The 19689-nt window shown below is 48.1% G+C and overlaps 1 protein-coding gene and 1 long non-coding RNA gene across 4 annotated transcripts in view; both read right to left on the reverse strand.

The window, feature by feature from the left end:
- Window positions 1-843: 843 nt before the first annotated feature.
- The window catches only part of RPIA (ribose 5-phosphate isomerase A), a 31646-nt gene continuing 12800 nt past the window's right edge, over window positions 844-19689 (reverse strand). The window contains exons 4-9 of one of the 3 annotated variants that reach the window (XM_072951499.1): window positions 16353-16412; window positions 14050-14114; window positions 12739-12807; window positions 11947-12088; window positions 10583-10682; window positions 844-1379 (exon numbers count right to left, since the gene is read on the reverse strand). In XM_072951499.1, coding sequence (XP_072807600.1) covers window positions 1318-1379; window positions 10583-10682; window positions 11947-12088; window positions 12739-12807; window positions 14050-14114; window positions 16353-16412 — 498 coding nt within the window. In that variant the 3' untranslated portion in view covers window positions 844-1317. Of the gene's footprint in view, window positions 1380-5480; window positions 6424-10582; window positions 10683-11946; window positions 12089-12738; window positions 12808-14049; window positions 14115-16352; window positions 16413-19689 lie in introns of those variants that run through there. The other 2 variants (XM_006203819.3, XM_072951500.1) reach the window with 2 other exon arrangements.
- On the reverse strand, window positions 16423-19497 carry LOC140690010 (uncharacterized). Its single transcript, XR_012065197.1, has 3 exons — window positions 18936-19497; window positions 17301-17493; window positions 16423-16795 (listed from the first exon to the last, which is right to left on the reverse strand). It is a non-coding gene; the product is annotated as an uncharacterized lncRNA (long non-coding RNA).

Consider the following 19689-nt stretch of genomic DNA (forward strand, 5'->3'; position numbering starts at 1 on the left):
AAGCCATTTGAAGAAAAATTTTATTATGGAAAATATCACACGTCCAAAAGCAGACAGCAGTGAACCCCCAGGCACCTATGACTCAGTTCATGGTGTCCCCAGCCACTGCACCCTCAGATTATTTTCAGCAAGCTGTTTTGCACAGCCCAATGCTCTTAATTCTGAGGCCCAAGGAAGTCTAGAAAACAAGTCCACAGCAGTCTAATAGGGACATTTATTATGTGCTGTGTCAACAAACTGCTCTCAACACTCAGCATGAACTAGTCATTTCATCCTCAAAATAACCCTAAAAGGTACATTTTTATACTCATGTTATACACAGAGGAAATTCAGGCTTACAGGGGAACCTGTCCAGAGGTAATGAGTGGAAGAACGGAATTCCAAACCAAGGTTACTCTCTCCATCTTCCTTACCTCTCTCAGAAAAAAACAGTACATCTCAACTAAAATAATCATTTAACTTAGAAGCTGAAAGGTGTTCTCTTTTCTGGAGTGAAGGTCACGTATAAGGTCAAAAAGGTCATCTGCTGGAGGCACAAAAGTCTCAGTTCAAACTGGGGCAACTGAGTGGACCCCAGTGGGGAGCCTTCCCTTTGACTCAGCTCTCTGTGGGCTCTCAGAACCACCAAGGGCCACAAGAGAACCGAGGCTTGCTCCCAGAAATCAAAGGGGCCTTTAAGAAGCCAGAACAAGGACACCACCAAAGTCCCCATTCACTTCTAGAGCCGCATCTCCCAGTCCTGTGACCACTCACCACGTGTGGCTATTGAGCGCTGGAAATGTGGCTCTTTTGGTGGGGAGGGCATAGCTCAGTGGTAGAGCACGTGCTGAACGTGCATGAGGTCCTGAGTTCAATCCCCAGTATCTCCATTAAATTTTTTTTAAATAAAAATAATGCAAAACTCCTAAACAACAACAACAAAAAAATACAATCTTAAAAAAAAGTAGTTAGTCCAAAATGAGATGTACTGAAGTTAAATATTCACGACATTTTGAAGAATTAGTACAAAACAAAAGTAAAATATTGATTATAGGTAAAAAAAAATTTTAGATTTGTTGGGTTAAATGCCTTATTAAAATTTATTTGTCCGAGTTTTTTGTTAGTTTCTGTTTTTTGCTTTTGTTGTTGTTTTTTTACCTCTGTAGTGTGGCTACCAGGACAGTCACAATTACAAATCCGGCTCACTTTCCCCCTGGGCAGCGCTGTTCTCGACCACGCCTGTGCTCCCTGTGGGCTGCCACCTCGTGACGGCTTCTCTCGGGTCCGCAGACAAACAGAAGGCAGCAGGGCTGGCCCAGGAACAGGGGCCAAGCAGAACTAAACTCGGATCAGGGTTCTGATCTGAACTGAACTCATCAGGGACTGGAGACCCACAGCTTCTGAAATAAAATGAGGATGAGCACAACTCGGTTTGAAGCTCAGGCTGGAATGCCCTTGAACCTGGGAACTCCCTCTGTCATCACAGAGACATTCAGGGGCTGAGGCCGACAGAGATGCAGGCAGCCGGGGCTTCCATCCCCGGAAAGGCTGCTCCTCTCCCACCTCGCGGCTGAGCAGAGATGTTCTCAGTGGTCGGACAAGAGAATGGGGTTTCAATGCTGAATTCACTTGATTCACCCAGTCTGCAGAAGGCACTGTCCACAGAACCCTGGGGTGGCCTTTCCAGGGAAGACCTTCCCTTTCCCTCCCCCTCTGAGTTCCACCCCTCCCCACCGCCCACGCTAACCACCACACCTCCATCCGTCCCAGAGCATCATTACAGATGTCTGTCTGCATAAATCAACTCGGGCACATTTGAATGTGAGGCTATATTGCAGAGTTTTGCTGTCCTGCAATACAGCCCGGTGACTAAAAAGGCAAAGGCACTGAGCCCAGGTCACAAGCATCCTCTGACGGCTGGGGCAGTGGAGAGTGAAGGCTGGCGCAGCCCTAAATCCGGACAGGAAGTGAGCGAAGTCAGGCATTTGAGAAGAAAGGCCTGAGGCACAGTCATGGCGCCAAGGAAGCCTCTGAAGGCTGGAGCCACAGCACGGGGTGTCTGTGGCCTGTCCCCTCCCCCCCCAGGCTCAGGACACAGGAAGTGCTCAGTGCCTGTTAATCAAACAGAAGGGAAGACTTGGTCACAGAACATCCAGGCCCTCGGATCCTGGGGTCAGCGCACCCTGAGACAGACACGCAGCCCCTGGCAGCGGAGACTGGCGGCCTGGCCTGGGTAGCTCTGAGCTGGCCTGGCACCCACGGCAAGGCTGCAGTGTTCTCCTGTGGGTCCTCAACAACTTCCCAGGACACCATCAGACAAGGCCACTTTGCAGCTGTGATGACAAACATCAGATGACTCCCTGACTTATGTCTCCATAAAACACAGACAAAACACAGACATCATCCAAACCCCAAAGAGGACCCACGTGCCCCCCGACCCCGAGGCCCAGTGACCACCGCTTCTTTATGGATCCCAGCCTTTAGCCTCACTCCGTTCTTCTCCGTGAACATCAAGGTGCCTGATCACAAGGTTCTCCTGCTTTCTGACAACATCGAATCCAGAAGAAGGCCCCGCTTCCTTGAGCCCTCCCTCCAATCCCCAAAAGCCTAAATCCTCTAAATCCGAACACCCTCGGACTGAGACCCTCCAGGGCACGTGACTCCCTTCATTCGATGGGTCAACAAAACCAACTTTGTCCAGCTGTGTGTTCTGAAGCATCTTTGGCTACAGGGAACTAACCATCCTCAGCCATAAGTCCTTCCCCAGGTAGCAGAGCCCGTGGTCGCCACTGTGCAGTAACCCCCGGCCTGGGGACAGAAAGGAAGGGGGTACGGGAGGGGGAAGATCAATGGTGGCAGCAAGGATGATCCCCACAGAGGGCCTTCCCCGGCCAAGCCCGGGTCGGGCACCGGCCGGCTCCTTTCTCCCACTAAAGAAAGCTCATGGAAAAGCATCACCTAATCATTATCACAGGGTTCCCCGAGCCTGTGCACGTACACACGTACACATACTAAACCTTTCACTAACTTCAGTACTTAACAAATTACAGATTACTTGTGATTTAAGTTACAAATGATGGATACAACAAAGGAACCCAAACACTTCAGAGCCCTGCAGCCACCTGGAATCATGAGCCAGAGCAGTCTGGCCTGCTTTCCTGGGTATGATCTGAACAAGTTACTTAAACTGAACCTGTTTCTCACTCCACAAATTAAGGGAACAAACGCTATAAAGTTGCTGCGAGGTGACAGGCCCAAGGCCCAGGACAGCCCCCGGCACGCAGTAAGTGATGGCAGGTAGGGCTCCGTCTCCAGCCACCTGATAACCACTTTTGCCACCTCATGGCCCCTCTTCCCCAAGGTGCTGACAATTCCATCAACCTGCCTGCCTTAACCAACAGGCTGGAAGCATCCAGAACACAGGCAGTGTCTTACTTGCCTCTGTCCCCCACACCTCCCTGCCACTAATCCCCTCTAAGAATTGGCACATGATAGGGACTCAGAAAAAGCTTGATGATTGGAGAGTATCACAACTTTATGAGAACTAAAAATAGACTCACCCTGTGATCCAGCAGTCCCACTCCTGGGCATGCGCTGGGAAGAAGCTGTAATTCGAAAAGACACATGCACCCCAGTGTTCATAGCAGGACTATTTACAACAGCCAAGACATGGAAGCAATCTAAATGTCCAGGACTGGATAAAGAAATTGTGCTGTACACACACACACACACGTGAATACTATTCAGCCATAAAAAAGAATAATGCCATTTGCAGCAACATGGATGGACCTGGAGATCATCATTCTAAGTGAAATGAGCCAGAAAGAAAAAGACAAATACCATATGATGTCACTTATATGTGGAATCTTAAAAAAAAAGAGCCCACAAATGAACTTATTTACAAAACAGAGATAGACTCACAGACATGGAAAACAAACATGGTTACTAGGGGGAAAGGGAGTGAGAAGGGATAAATTGGGAGTTCAGGATCTGTAGATACTAATCACTATAAATAAAATGAATAACCAGGTCCTACTGTACAGCACAGGGAACTACATTCAATGTTGTAATGGCCTATAATGAAAAAGAATATGAAAAGGAATATATACATGTATAAATTAATGCTGTATGCTAGAAATTAACATTGCACACTGACTATACTTCAATAAAGAAAAAACTTTATAAGCTCTAGCTGAAATCAAAATTGAATGTTCTGATTCAAATCCATGTGTTTTTCCCCCGTTGATGCGTCCCAGAAATGTAGCAGCTCAACTTGGTTACAAACTTTTCCCAAACATCACACTTGCACCTTGCCCTGTGCCCCTCAGATTGATCATGAGCCTGCAAATTGTTTCCATCCAATGAGATCACATTTACTAACAATTTTATTGAAGAAACTCTAAGCAAAGTTTACGTCTAGAACCAACTGCTGTGTGTGTCTACAGCCTAGCAGATGTTTTGTTTTCTTCAAGAGAAGGAAAACCTCACGTTAACGCAGGGGAACTGCAGTTGGGTCACAGGTGTGAACGCCCATGAAACCCGCTGAGCACTGACGTGTACGGGGCCGTGTGCAGGTGCTTCTCGGAAACCCAGGTGGATATGGCTGTTTATTTGTACCCTTGAATTTAATCCATGCCACACAAGCTTAAAAGATCATTTCAAAGTCAGTTCTATCAAGTTTTCTCAGCTAAGATCTGGTGCCCACTTTGTGCAAAAATTTCCTATCATCCAGATGAAAATAGGCTTGAAGAAAAAGAAAGCGCTCCTAACAGGTGTGCCAACAATGTGTGAGGCAGCTCATGTTTAAAGAGCCCCTTGAGAGTAAAAGGGAAGGAATTCAGCAAAGAAAAGCAAGCCTCTTCACTGCTCAGTTCTGGCTGGTCAAATTTAATTCTGCAGCTTGATTTAGCAGGAATTTAGATGCCGGTAAGTTTGGTGGCTATAATCCAAGCTTCAAAACAGAGGGCCAGGCGAGTGAAATGACTGTCCAAGTACCGTGCAAAGTCAGCACGGGGGGTATCAGGACACTCAGCACAAACACCTTTACAACAGGATGGAGGCCCAGGCCCCATCTAGAATCATCACTGAGCCGATCGCGGCCTTTCCCGTCCCCTCTATGAGGCTATCTGGACGGTTCACTAGGCGCTCACCAGGCACGCTGTGACGACCACAGGCTGGGAGAACAGAGGAAAGGCATGTTACTCATTTTACCACCTGTCAGCTCCCAAGACTAAAGGTATGACTAGTATAATCTGTGACTTTTGTTCAGCTGTGTTATCCTCTATTCATAAAGAAAATCAATTTCTTGTTTGACAAAGGTCTATGGAGTAAAACTGACATCAAGGTCTCTCAGAAATAAAGGAAATACTTACCTACTGTTTGGCTCAAGATTTCTTGAGTGAATTCCACCTCTTATCAAAGATCCAACATAAACTGGGTGAGCAAAATCGATTCCTGCTTTACTGCAAAACTAACACAAATTGTACAGTAAAGACAAAGAGTCAAAACGGCACCATACTGTTTTATTTCAACCCTCAGACAATATAAAGAGGTAACAACTTCTGATGCCAGACCATGCAAGTAATAATAAAGGAACAACAACAACAAAAAACATTAACAAACAAGACAGTCATTTACAGGTGCTTCACAGCAGTGCTTTGGCAGTACTGGCAAGGAACTCTGGCCAATTGCTTCCAACCACAGGGGTCTGAATGAACCCCTTGATCTCAGCAAAAGAGCCCCCACATTTCCCCCCTGAAAATTTACACATTCTGAGTCACTACATACCACGTTGCTACAATCAGCAGACTTATGTAAATCACATCTTAAAACACATAAATATACATTGTGCGTGATCACAACAAAAACTAAAACCAAAACAGTGTGGTAGAAAAGTAAACATACGTCGAAGTTTCCAGTAAGGCATCAGGGAACTACTGCTGGCCGGGCCCTTCATTTCACTAGTTTAAAGAAAAGCTGCGATTTACATTTCTCGGCAAACCCAATATTCAGAAGCTTAACCAGCAGGCTCAGTTAAAAGTTTAAAAGTCAGTCCTCTTCTCTTTTTATTTTTGGTAAATATTTCATATAAAACATGAAATCAAGTTCTACTTCATAAAAAAAGCTGAGTATTTTTAATAGTAAAAATATATATGTTTATATTTCTCTTTGTAAAAAGACATTTAATAACAATACTTCAGAAGACTGGAAGTAAGCCCCTCACCCCCCGCCCTGCCAAGCTGTCCGCCTGGCACAGATACATTAAGGCAAAGGCTCCTGGAGAGGCGTGTCCGCCTCGGCCGCGGGCCGGGGACTCGAGATGAACACACGCCGCTCCTGCAGGGTCGGGTCAGAAAGGCTTCTCCCTCATGTTCACCGAGCCGTCCTGCATCCCGAAGTAGACTCTCTCGGCCATGTTGATGAACAGGCCCGTGTCCACCACGCCTGCAGGGCCCAGGGCGGAAAGAAGCATTATGTTTCAGCTTCCCAGGGCAAGGAGGGGACGGGGGCCACGGGGCCAGCGGGGCAACCACCATGAGCAGCACTGGACAGGTGACAAATAGCACCTTCTCTCACGCGTGACAACGAAAAGAGATGCTGATCATTTTCACTTCTTGAATTCCTTCTCGCCTGCCATCTGGGCTTTCTCTCTGTACTCAAATGTGCCAAGCTTCTCCCTGCCTCAGGGCCTTTGCTCATGCTATTCTCTTTGAATTCCACAACGATCTTTGAGTACTTCAAGGGGCTGGGTCGTCTCTGCCCTTCAGATATCAGATGACAAGTCATCTTTCCAGAGCGGCCCTCCATGAGCACTCTAATTACTCCAACTCCTAGCGACTCTCAATCACTCTCTCAGTCTTAGAAGTTTTCCCCCCAGAGTGCTGGAAGACACTTGCAATGCATATACCGCATGAAAACACATAAACCCTCCAAATCAATACGACGACAGACAACCTAGTGAAAAAGTGGGCAAAAGACTTAAGGTACTTTACAAGAGGTTATCCAAGACGGCCAACAAACATTAAAAAAATGGCAAACTAGTCAAAGGGGAATGCAAATTAAAACAAGACACCACCACACACTCACCAGAATGAATACAATGAAATGTGACAAGACACTCCCACACAGAGACGAGGGAGCAAAATGGCAAAATCACTTTGGCAAATGTTTATTGGTGCCTCTTCTAAAGCTGAACGTATTCAAACCTGTTGATTCAGCAACTTTACTCCTTACCCCTTTTATATAAGCAACTATTAGGCGTGTATATGGTCCTCAAAAGACAGGAGGTGTAAGAATGTTCATAGCAACACTTTTACTAATAGCTAAAAACTGGAGAAACACCCAAACGTCCATCAAGAGTAGAACAGATACATAAGTATTTTTTTCCACACACATAAATACGATGGTCCACTACTCAGTGATGAGAGTTAACCACCGCTGTTGTAAGCAACCTCTACCAGAAATATTTACATATGGACACATCCACTAAAATGAGATAATACCGATCAACTACTGAAAAAACAAGCTGGATGGACCCAGCTTGTGGGAGAAGCGGCACCTGCATCCGCTGCTGGCAGAAGTAGGTAACATGGTGCCGTCCGTGGAGGGCAATTCTGCACCATCTGGCAAAACTGTCGGACACATGTAGCCTTTGATCTAGTAACTCCCTTCTAGCAAAGGAATGGAAACAAATATCTGCTAGTGGGATCTGGTTAAATAAATATGACAGCCATAAAAATGGAATGCCATGTAGTTGTTTAAAAAAAAAATGAGGAAGCTCTTTTGTGAACCATAATGTGATAATCTCCAAGATGGGAAACAGTAGGAAGCAAAACACGAATCCAGTTGCTACCACTCGACTAAAAGGGAAGGGGGGAGGCTGTTTGCATTCATGAAGGAGAAACTCAAGAAGGACACAATCTTGGTGGGTGCCTCCACGCAGGAGCGGTGGAAGGAAGACACGTCTCACGGTTTACTCTTGCAATGTGGAACCACATAAATTCAAAAGTAAAACTTTCAAAGACAGCCCCCAACACATAAACAAAATCGTCCATTGGCAATAAAAAGGCATCAGGCAGAGAAGAGCTGCTGAGACCCGGAGGCCCCTGGCACCACTGCGAGCCCCCCAAAGACAAGCACAGTGGCCCTCAAGCCCCGTCCTTTCCAAAAACTCTACCACCAGGTGACAGCTCCCACCAGATCCAAGAGAAAGTCAAACCACGTTCAGAAAAGGCTTCAGAGAGCCAGCAGAGATGCGTGGCAGCGGTCCAAGGTCTGATCTAGAGCAACCTCTCTCCAGGTTACTGAGGTGCTGGGACGGACTGACCCACCCCTCCTCCCACCCCGAAGCTGGTGGAAAGGGCAGAGGCGGCTCAGCTCTGGTTCTGGGTGGAAGCAACGGAACATCCGGGGCGTGACCAGCCAGGCACCAGTTCAGCTATCCTCTAAGCATCCTCGTGTCCACGAACACCCATGGGGCCAGGGCAGGGCGACAGGGCTAGACAGGGAAGCCTGCTCTGTTTCTCCTCCCCTGACTTGGTCCAGCAGCAAGTACTGCCACAGACCAAAGAGGGTGAGAAAAGAGAGACGATGATCCTTGCAGCGCTGAACTGATTTAGTATCTAGCCTCCCTTTTCTCATTTTCTTCACTTTAAGTTCCTAATAAAACTGAACTTCTCCAGGACAAAGCTTCTACTTCCTGAGGCGGAGAGCAAGTACAGGGGAAACGTGCTCACGAAGGACATCTCAGTGTCTCTCAACAAGCAAAAAAGGTCTGAGCAGGTGCAAGAGAGCTACCTAGTGGGCACTGCGAGAAATCCACCTCCAGGAGGACAGGGTCGGGACCGGTGGGCCGTTCCCTGCTCGCACCCTGGGCTTTGTCTGCGTTACCATTAGGGGCTATTCTCCTGTCACTAACAGTGACCCCTAGGTTTCTCATCCTCCTGCCTTCTTGGTTCTTCAGTTCTTCACTAAAAAGATAGCACTAAGTGAGGGAATATGTGTAATGCGACTCATCTTTTTTACTTAGCAAATCTGGGGAAAAAGATTGTCAATAGACAACTAAATCAGTAGACTAAAGGTTGGAAGACTAAAGGTATTATATCATGTATATTTGTTTTATATATATATATATGTATATATATAAAATATACATTTATATATATATTTCATTCCCAAATAGCATGGGTAAATTAGAATCTCACCCAGCACAGTGGGTTATGGTGAAGATAGCATCCTTTCTTCTTAGGGATGTAGTCATTCAGCAAACACTCTCGTGTGTGCTGGGACACCATTTTAACTTATTTAATCCTCCTAACAATCCTATGAGGTAGGTACTAATAGCCTCCTCTACAGAGGAAGAAACTGAGTCACAGAGACGTTAACTAAGGCCACAAAGGTCATACTGACAGGGTTCAGATCCTCCCCCAGACTGTCTGCTCCAGACTCCACTCCTAGTCACTACAGTCTGCTTACCTTTCCCATTAGCCAGTTCAGGCCCAAGAACTCTCCATGTCATGGAATATTCCCAGTCAGAACCTCAGCCGCTCCGTATCATGAAACAGAGCTCTCTTACACCTGCCTCTTTCCAATTTCTTCGTACGAGCCCTCAATACCACCCTTGGCCTGGCTCCTGACTCACCTCTACTCTGCCCTCCCAGCCTGCACCCAGGGCCCCGGGTCCCGGGTCCCAGCTGCAGCAGAGGCTCCTCGCTGCTCCAAACGTTTGTGTCACACAACCCCTCCTAGACCTGGCTCTTGAGGACAGAAGGACTAAAGGTTCAGGGTCCAGAGGCAGATAACCTGGGCCCCCATCTTGGTGCTGCGGCCCTTGGGCAAATCGTTTCATCTTCCTCAAGCCATGTCCTCCTCTACAACTATCTCATCAAACTGGAGAATCAAACGAGACATTTTAAACACTTAGCACAATGGCCAGATTACTCTGTGCTAAGAAGCAGGTCAGAAGCCACCTCTCCTCCGTGGAACTCCCCCACACGGCCCAGAAGCAGCCGCTCTGCACTCCCGGTATTATTCCTCCAGCGGAACCGAGCACACTCCACCTTCTCGGTGGGCACAGCTTCTACGCAGCCACTCCCAGCTCTGCCCAGGTTCACACCAACTCTCCTCGAGGCAGATCCCCCGTTCTACCAACGGGAGCATCCCCTATAACACGGGGCAGCACCTTGCCCACGGCACGTACCTAATGAATATGGGGGAACTGAGTCCTTCCTCCCCAGCGCTTAAGAGAGCCCGCCCAAATCAGAGGCTGCAGCCAAACTCCTGGGAGGAAAGGCTCTTTGCAGAGGGGGGGCTTATTTCAAGGCGAGCCAAGCCCCCGCCACTCCAGACCCATCCCAGCTGAAATGGGTCGTGGAACGCCAACCAACAAAGCTGCGAGGTGAGCAGGGGCCATTCAGAGGGGAGGGAGAGCGGAGGTGGGAGTGCAAAGGTGCGATATTAGAAACCCCAAAGGTGGTATAAAGGAAATCCTTCTTTCCAACCAAGTCTTTTCAAAGCCCCCACCCATCGTGCCTCCTGTGGCCGGAGGCGGGGACAGTCAGGAAGGGCACGGGTATCTATGCTCGGTAGAGGCCGCTCACGTTACCTGGGAGCATTTTGATAGCTGTGTTCACTTCACTCCATTTGTGTACCCGGTCAAACTTCCAGTCCAGGATAAAATTCCCGTTGTCCGTCACCACGGGGCCCTAGAAAGCAATGTCCCGCATTTACAGGGGATGTAGACACAGGAGGGCAGAGAGGGACAGGAAAGAGGGGGTGAGAGCCAAAGACAGGGACCTCAATTAACCTGCTCTGACCAGCGCGCCCACCGCCTGCTTCCCAGAACGCAGGGCTACGGAGCAGTGACAAGCAGGGACCTGGAGTCAGAGCTGGAGTCCTGGAGCCGCACAGGCACAGGTCTCACAGAAGCCGTAAGCCTCTGACAGCCTCCGGTTCCCCGATTGCAAAAAAGGGACGATAAAACGGACTTTGTGAGGCAGCCTATACATAAACCACAGCAAGGGCTCACAGTGAGGACTCAACAATTCTTAGCTATTGTTAGGGTGAAGAACTACAGCACCAGGACAGACCACCAACACGGCCAGCATCCCCACAGCATCACACTGAGAACCACCACTACGCAAAGCAAGACAGTGCTCCCCTAAGGCAGTCCACCCGAAGACGGGGGCGGAGATGGGGTACGGGGTCAAACAGGCTGGGGGTAGTTCATTAATCCAGAATTCCTTATACTAACTACTGTATATAAAATAGACAAAAAACACATTTCTTCTGCATAGCACAGGGAACTCTATTCAATATCCTGCAGTAACCTATAATGCAAAATATGAAAACGAACATATGTATGTTCATGTATGACTGAAACATGATGTTGTACACCAGAAATTGACACAACAGTGTAAAGTGACTATACTTCAATTAAAAAAAACAAACAAACCCAGAATTCCTCAATAGCGTTGGGCACTAGAAAGTGTTCAGGACCACAGATGTGGCCAGAGCATGGAAAGGAGGACTCCCCTGCACGCTGGGGAAGGGGTGGGAGCCCATGGAGGAAGCCCACGAAGGCGGGTGCTGGGTCCCTGTGGAGGAACCCCAGCCCTGAGAGAGAACCTCAGTGATGCCCTCTCCGCCTTTCAGCTTCGCAGGGAGCCAGAGTCAGGGCTCTGCACAACCACTAGGATTAGAACCATGATTTTGAAGAAGTCATCACAAAACACCAGGAGGAAAACACAACAAAATAAAAATTCATCAGGGCAGAGTTACAGCTAATTTGCTTTCTTTTCTTTATGTTCAAAACTTTTTAACGTAGTTCTGCCCGTAACCACAGTTAGTTTGGGGATTAAAAATAAACAAACAGAAGCCGACTGCCCAGTCTAGACACAGAAGAACTAGCGGAAGCAGGAAGGAGGACCCTGCGCTGAGAACCTGGAACGCCCCTCCCTGAGCACTTACTGCCTTGTTCACAGCCATTCGAAGTTCAATCACGCCCCCGAACTTCTGGGTCACGGCCCGGCTCACGGGGACATAGGCCATGGGGATGACCTCGATGGGGATTCCCTTGTGCCACTGATCCCCGAGGTTCTTTGAATCCTTCCTGGAAAGTCAAAAACGCAACAAATGTACACAAGTGCGACGGCGCAGGTGCACACCCAGCTCAGGCCAGGGGCTAACTGCAAGGCGAGAGGGCAAGCAAAGGGAGCGGGGACGAGAGGACAGGGCTGCAAACCTACTGGCTATTTCATCGTTTAAGAAAAGCATTTGAAGAAAATATGACAAAAGTGTTAAAACTGAGTATGACCAGCTTGTGGTTATACAGGTATAATAATTATACAGCTGTAGCAATTCATAAGTAAATACATTTTGTTTTCAAATTCATATGCTCGGCTCAAGTGCCTTCTACTAGACTCCGTGAAGGAGAATGAGAGAGCCTGGTCAAAGACTGCCCATGGCACAAGTCCCGTGACACAGAGGAAGCAGGGTGCGGACTCACCGCCTGGAGCAAATGGGCGGTAAACGGGATGCACTCTGCTAACAAGATGATGAGCTGTTTCCTCCTCCTCCCAATGGACACGTGAAAGAGCCGTATCCACCCTCAGCACGAGAGCAGAACATAAGCCTCCAAGACACTGTCCCAAGCCACAGAAAGTCAGACAGGCCCTCCATTTCTCTACTTCTCCTCTATAAAGTGAGGCCTGGGGTCTGATCTACCTCCTCGGTGGACAGTTCAGAAACCGAACATCATACCTGAAATCGGCAATCACAATGAAGCGACTGGCATTGCCAGCCACAATTTTCTCCTGGGTCAGGCAGCCTCTGGGATGGGGGAGAATTAACACAGGGGTAAGTTAGACAAAAACTGAATCGGGAAACTAAGATCAGATCCAAGAAACCAAAATCCACTCAATTCTGGCACTTACAGAGAAATTTAGTTTTTAATTTTTAAAGGAACATCCCCAACCCCATCAGACCCTGCAATGGGCTGAACTATGTCCTCCCTCCCGAAAAATTCACTTGTTGAAGTCCTAACCCCCAGTGTGACTGTCTCTGGAAGAAGGAAGTAATTATGGTTCAATGAGGTCACAAAAATGGGGCGCTGGTCTGATAGGACTAGTATCCTTTTAAGAAGATGCCAGAAAGCTCTCTTGCTCTCTCCCCACCATGCAAATCATCTGCAAGCTTACAGCTTCCAGAACCGTGAGAAATAAATGTTTCTGTTGAAGCCACCAAGTCTAATGTATTTTGCTATGGAGGCCCGAGCTAAGACACACCGCTTCCAGGAAATGGACCATGGAAATACGAGCCTGCATGTGGGAGAAATGGTTCCCGGGGGGCAGGGCACAACCCTGTCTAAGAGGCATCTGCCAGGAAGCACTGACTGTGCTTAGGGAGAAGTCATCTGAGCACAGCATGAGGCGTGAGGCGTGGCGCTATAACTTGAGAAGGAAGGACAAGCCTTGAACAACCTGCCCTATCTGACAGTCAGGGTGATGAAGTGGAGAGAGGGTACAGTGAGATTTTACTCTGTGTCTTTCCACAGTCTGCCTGCTCATGAGAACCAGGAGCCCGGGGCTTCCCCCTCTTCAACTCACTGTTCCCTAACCATCCCACACCCACACCCCCACCCCAGATCAACACTTAAGAAACACCCGATAAATGTTTTCCGAATGAATGAATACACACATCACTAACTGCTCACGGAGGCAGGAGCAGCTCTAAAGCAAGGATCGCACACTGGTGCCCACAGACCTAGTAATGTAGCCCCAGCGGTATGCCTGGTTCAGCCTGTGCAGTGTTTAAAGTCTGAATCAGCGGAAGGGGTGGACACTGAGAATCCACTGGGATGAATAATCTCACTGAGGAGGCCCAGGTTCCTGGTCAGCAGGTTGCTGCTAATGACAGAAATGCCAGGCTGGCCCTAGGGCCATATGCTATCAGCGTCCCGGCGGAAAGACAAAGTCACAGACATCACAGCGGCCATGCATTCACTGCGCTCCACTCTGCCTTGCCAGGGGTTGCCTGGCAGATAATACTCTGCAGAACAGTCCCGCCACTCACCCCCCGCCCTTGATGAGATTGAGATCAGCATCTACTTCATCGGCGCCGTCGATGGCGAGGTCGATCTGCGTTGAGGGAAAGAAAGAGACAAAAACCATTTAGAGCCTTGAGAGGGCAGGCTCTGCGCTAAGCCTGAACACGCAACGGCTCCTCAGATCCCAGCAGCCCCTACAGCCAGGTACGGATGTTCCGATTTAACCCACCCAGAAACTGAGACGCTAAGAGGCTAAGCTATGCCACCAGGGTCACCAGGAAACAAACGTAGGAACGCCATCTGTGTCCAGCTCCACAACGTCACCCTCCCTTTACTCCCCGCTGGGCTTCTCTGTGGACGCGCTGGCATCACCGCCAGCACGCAGTCTCAACATGAGTAACTTCACCTCCAAGTTCAGAAACAGATACTTAGTGTAGCCGTGGAATTAAAATTTCACCGGAGAGTGAGCAATAATGGGGAAAAGGCTGAGAAACACTGATTCAGTGCATCTCGATACTAATGTGGCAAAAATAGCCAGTTTGAGAGGACACAGAAGACCCAACCGAGAGCTATAAAGGTGGCACACACCTGATATGATCCAGAACTGGAGCTTATCTCAGATGGCCCCACTGTGACCCCAACAAAGCACCTGTCTGGCCCGCCCGCTCCCTCTGTATTAGGAAGCTCCAGTGCCAGCCCCAAAGGCAGTCAAGAGGGAAATGGATTCATTCATCTTTCAAAATTTGAAATCAAGGAAGCTGCGTATTTCTCGTCACTCCTGGCACCCTGCGTGGACAATAAGGGAACCTCAAACAAGGGTTTTTAAAGCAGCAGTATAAAACCTCAGGGTACAAATTCAGTTCAAGGTGCAGTTAGAAGCTGCTCGGCACGGCACGACATCCCACCAAGTTTTAGCGGGGCATTCTCGCTTCCATCCTTTTATAAAGACAAAGTCACAGCCCGCGTTGCTCCTCCCCACCCTGCACTAACCCCAGGGTCTGGTGGCACCATGGCAGCTCTCCAGGGCCTAGAAGATTTTGACCTTTTCTGTTTGGTTCCAGGCCCACCTCAGCCCAAACCACTCTCCTCACAGCACTGAACAGCTGACTCAGCCTGTGCCCAGCTCCACCCACAGAAATCTCCCAGCAAGCCATGGTTCTTACTAACCCCTCCGTGGCCCACGTGTACCAGGAGAACATAGGTTAGTAGACCACCATCAAGTTCATTTTCAAGCTGCCAAAATCCCACCCCTCTTCCCTTCGGCCGTGCCCTCTTCACTGGGCACCATCACATTCCACTCACCCAGTCCTAGGCACCCCAGCCCGTCTGAGCCCTGTCCACATACACCCACACGCCTGCCTGGAATTGTCCCCATGGTTCCCATCCACCCTCTCTGGAATGTTCTCTCCTGCCCTTGCCACCTGGCCTTCAGGGCCCTGCTCAAACTTTACCTCTTCCCACAAAACCCACCTAAGCAGCATCGCTCTAGAGCGAGAAGCACCTGAATTCATATTCAGGCTCTGCCACTTACAAAAAGCATGGCTTGCCCTCTCTGTGCCTTTTTCGCGCCTGTAACACAGAACAGTAATGGTATCTACCCTCGAGACTGCTGGAGATTAGATACAGTTGACCCTTGAACAATGCAGATGTGAGCGGAGAAGGCTCACTTAGAGGCAGACTGGTTTCCCACGAAGCACGTACCACAGCACGACGTAATCCAAGGCCGGCCGCATCTGCAGGGGTGCGACCGCGGACACAGGGGGCCAACTGTGCGATCTGACTGAGCACCTGTGGACTGCGGTACTCGCAGTGGGTCCGGGAACCAGCCCCCCGAGGACACCGAGCGATGACCGTCGTTTAATGCAGGCCCAGCACGCAGCATGATACCTGCCATGTGGTGAGGGCTCAGGACAAGCTACCACTGTGAGCACGCGGCTCACTCTCACCGCCTTCAGTCGCCTCTGGGCTGCCTGTGTGTTTAATCGTCTTCACCATAAAACTCGGTTTCAAACGCCCATGGCTGCCTGGGATGATCACTCCTTATCTCCACTTAGTGGTGAGCTCCGTGGGCCGGCTTGCTCTTACACATCTCAACAAGGACTGCCAGACACCCTGGGTCCCTGAGCCCTCACGGTTAGACCACAGGGATGTGCTGGGAACTAACCACCTCCCCACTCGGGACCTCAGCCAAGGTTAATATTCAAAGTCCCAGGAGAAAAGCTAGTAACGGCTAACCTTTCTCCGAGACTTGACAAGATATCCAGAGCCCATGAACAAGTGACAGCCACGAAAAAGGCGCCAGAAAAACGCAGCAGCCTGACTCCCTTACCTCTGGGTGTCGGTCCAGGTCACTGAGAGTTAAGCCGTACTGCAGGATGAGCTGACGGGCCTGAGGGGGACAGGAAAAAACACTCTGACCAAGGGCCAGGACTCTCAGAATCCTCTTGGAGTTAAGTGACACTGAGTCCTAACCAAAGACTCCCTCCCAAAAAAATCCAACCTGACCCACCAGGAGATGGGAGATCCAGCCCCATGAACAGCAAAGGTTAATTTATCCTGGGAGGGGGAAAAGGGCAAGCAACACATACTGAAAACTCTGCCCCAGCGCCAGGCTGAGGTCCTCCCCAGGGACCTGCTACTGAAGACAATGCCGTGGCCTCCTAAAGCTCCTGGGAACACAGCGGGGTGGGCCCCCCCTCACCCAACGCATTGCTTTCCACTGTTTCAGTTACCCGAGGGCAGCCTTGACCGAGAAATATTACATGGAACATTCTAGAAATCAACAATTCGTAGGTGTTAAATTGCACACCATTTTGAGCAGCACGATGAAATCTCTTATCCACTCTGTCCGGCCCGGGGTGTGAATGACCCCTTTGTCCAACACACCCCGCCTACTTGTCCCTTAGCAGCCATCTCAGTTACCAGACCTGCGTCACGCCTAATGCAGGCAGGCCCCGTCTTCCTGCACTTCACTCTGCTGCGTTTCGCGGATGCTGCACCTGCTACAAGGTGAAGGTCTGTGCCGACCCTGCCCCCGCCCCGGGGAGTCCCCAGGCACCACTGCTCCAACAGCATTTGCCCACATCATGTGTGTGTCACATTTGGTAATGCCTGCGATATTTTAAACTTGTTCATTATTGTTATTATGTGTGTTAGGGTGATCTGCGATCAGTGATCTCTGATGTTATACTGTAATTGTTTTGGCATTTTTTAGCAATTTTTAAAATTAAAGTATGTACTTTGCTTTGTTTCAGATATAATGCTGTTGCACACTTACTAGATTACAATGTAGTGTAAACATAACTGATGTGCACTGGGAAGCCAAAAAATTCACGACTTGCTTTACTGTGATAATCGCTTCATTGCGGCAGAATGGAACCAATCTTGCCGTATCTCCAAGATAATGACCCCAAAGTGCAACAGTGATGCTGGCAATCCGGATGTGCCAAAGACAAGCCGTAAAGTGCTTCCTTTAAGTGAAAAAGTGAAAATCGTCAACTTAGCAAGGAAAGAAAAAATGTCACACACTGAGGTTGCTAAGATATATGGTAAGAACAAATCTGCCATCTGTGACATTGTAAAGAAGAAAAAAATTCCTGCTAATTTTGCTGTCACATCTCAAACAGCAAAAGTTACAACCACAGTGCAACAACAGTGCCTAGTTAAGACAGAAGGGGCATTAGATTCGTACAACAGGAAAATCTGAGAAGGAGGGAGACCACATTCACCTAACTTTTACTACAGTGCATTGTTGTAACTGTCCTATTTTATTATTAGTTATTATCGTTAATCTATAAATTAAACTTCATCTTATGTATTTTTGGAAAAAACGTAGTATGTACAGGGTTCAGTACCAGCTGCGGTTTCAGGCATCCACTGGGGGTCACGGAACGTACTCCCCATGGATGAGGGGTGGCAACCATATTTTTTTTTAAACTTCCTAAACTAAGAGCCAAATCTATAAAATATTAGATACATCTTTAAAATAAAAAGACTGAGGAAGATCATTATAAATTGATACATAGGGATTTCCAGGCTTTACTGTTGAGTAAGAATAAGCAAAAGAACATAAACACTCAGAAGAGAACATAAAGGCAGGACCCCCAGAATGGCTAGTGAGGAGCTCGGCAACCGGAGAGCACGGGCCTGGGGAAGGGTTAGGATGTCTGTGGGGAAGGTCAGCACCGACATACACAAAGCTGGGGATGGGTGAAATGACCGAAGTCAATCTTCAAATCCAAAATTTTAAGACTGTAACAGTAACACAAAGACCCTGGAATCTGCAGTATAGGGGACCTATTTCGATCTTGATTCTAATAAAAAATACCTTTAAAAGATCAGATAATAGGGGAAATGTGAACCCTGGATTTATTTGATGCTATTAAAGACTACTGTTAATTTTCTTTTTAGTACTGTTGAGATATTTAAGTCTCCCTTTTTTTCAGAGAGACATAATGAGATACATAGAGTGAAACCATACCTACGCCTGGGATTTGTTTTAAAATACAGAGGTGGAGGAGAATGGGGTACAGATGAAACAAAATTAGCCATGAATTGGTAACTGTGGAAACCAGGTGATGGGTACATGGAAGTTCATCATATTACTCTTTATCCTTATTAAAGTTTTAAATTTTCTATAATTAAAAAAAGAACAAAATGCTGACTAATAAAAGCAAGTTCAAAAAAGAAAACCCCATGATTTTGTTCTTATTAAAAAGAAAGAGAGAAAATTCTTATTAAAGAGAGAAAACCACAATAAAAACAGTATTACTGAATTATTTCTTAGTTCCTAGGTTTCTCCAAAAGTAGTACAGGAGAAACCACACTCATTCCAGAACCTGAGGCTATAAAAACGCTTGCAACGTCTGGACAATGAGTCCCCCAAGACTCCCACAGCTCTTGGTATTCATACCTTTGGGCCACCGCTGCCCACTGTGTCCCAGGGTTGTTCTGTGTGACCACTGGCACACAGCAGAGGTGATGGGTGATGTCAGGACACTTCTGAGATCAATTTAGACAGACGTTGGGGGGAGGGGAGGGGGACATGCTTCAACAAGATCCTTCCCTCCTTCTCCCCCCACCCCCATGATCACACACACTGGGGGAAACCAGCTGCCGAGCCCTGAAGACCCGGAGACAGCCCTGGGGACAGGCCCACCACCAAACCTGCGACACATGAAGGCCTCCGACAGCCACGTGAGTAAGCTTGGCAGCAGACCCTCCACACTCAGCTGAATCTCGAGATGACTGCAGCCTTGGCCCACGGCCTGACTGCCGCTCCCCAGGGACCCAAAGCCAGAACCACGCAACGAAATCACTCCAGATTCCCGACCCTTGGAAAAGGTGAGCTAATAAATGTTGTTGTTTTAAGCTAAGTAATCGAGGGTAATTTGTTCCACAGCAACAGATATCTACTACAGATGATTGTTAGAAAAATAACACGCACGTCAGTGTGATATTCCATCATGCAAATAAAACTGTGGTGTACTCTGATTTCCTGTTAATTCTGTATACTTCAGAAACAACACTGAACAGAATTCTGATGTATTATACGAAAACTAGATGTCAGGAAACTGTTCTATTATGATTCCTGTGGAAAAAAGTCCTCCATAAATATATCATTTTAATTTAACATTTCATACGTTTAAAGTTACTGTTTCATGAGG

This window comes from Vicugna pacos, chromosome 28, assembly GCF_048564905.1.
Source record: "Vicugna pacos chromosome 28, VicPac4, whole genome shotgun sequence".
NCBI classification, from domain to species: Eukaryota; Metazoa; Chordata; class Mammalia; order Artiodactyla; family Camelidae; genus Vicugna; species Vicugna pacos.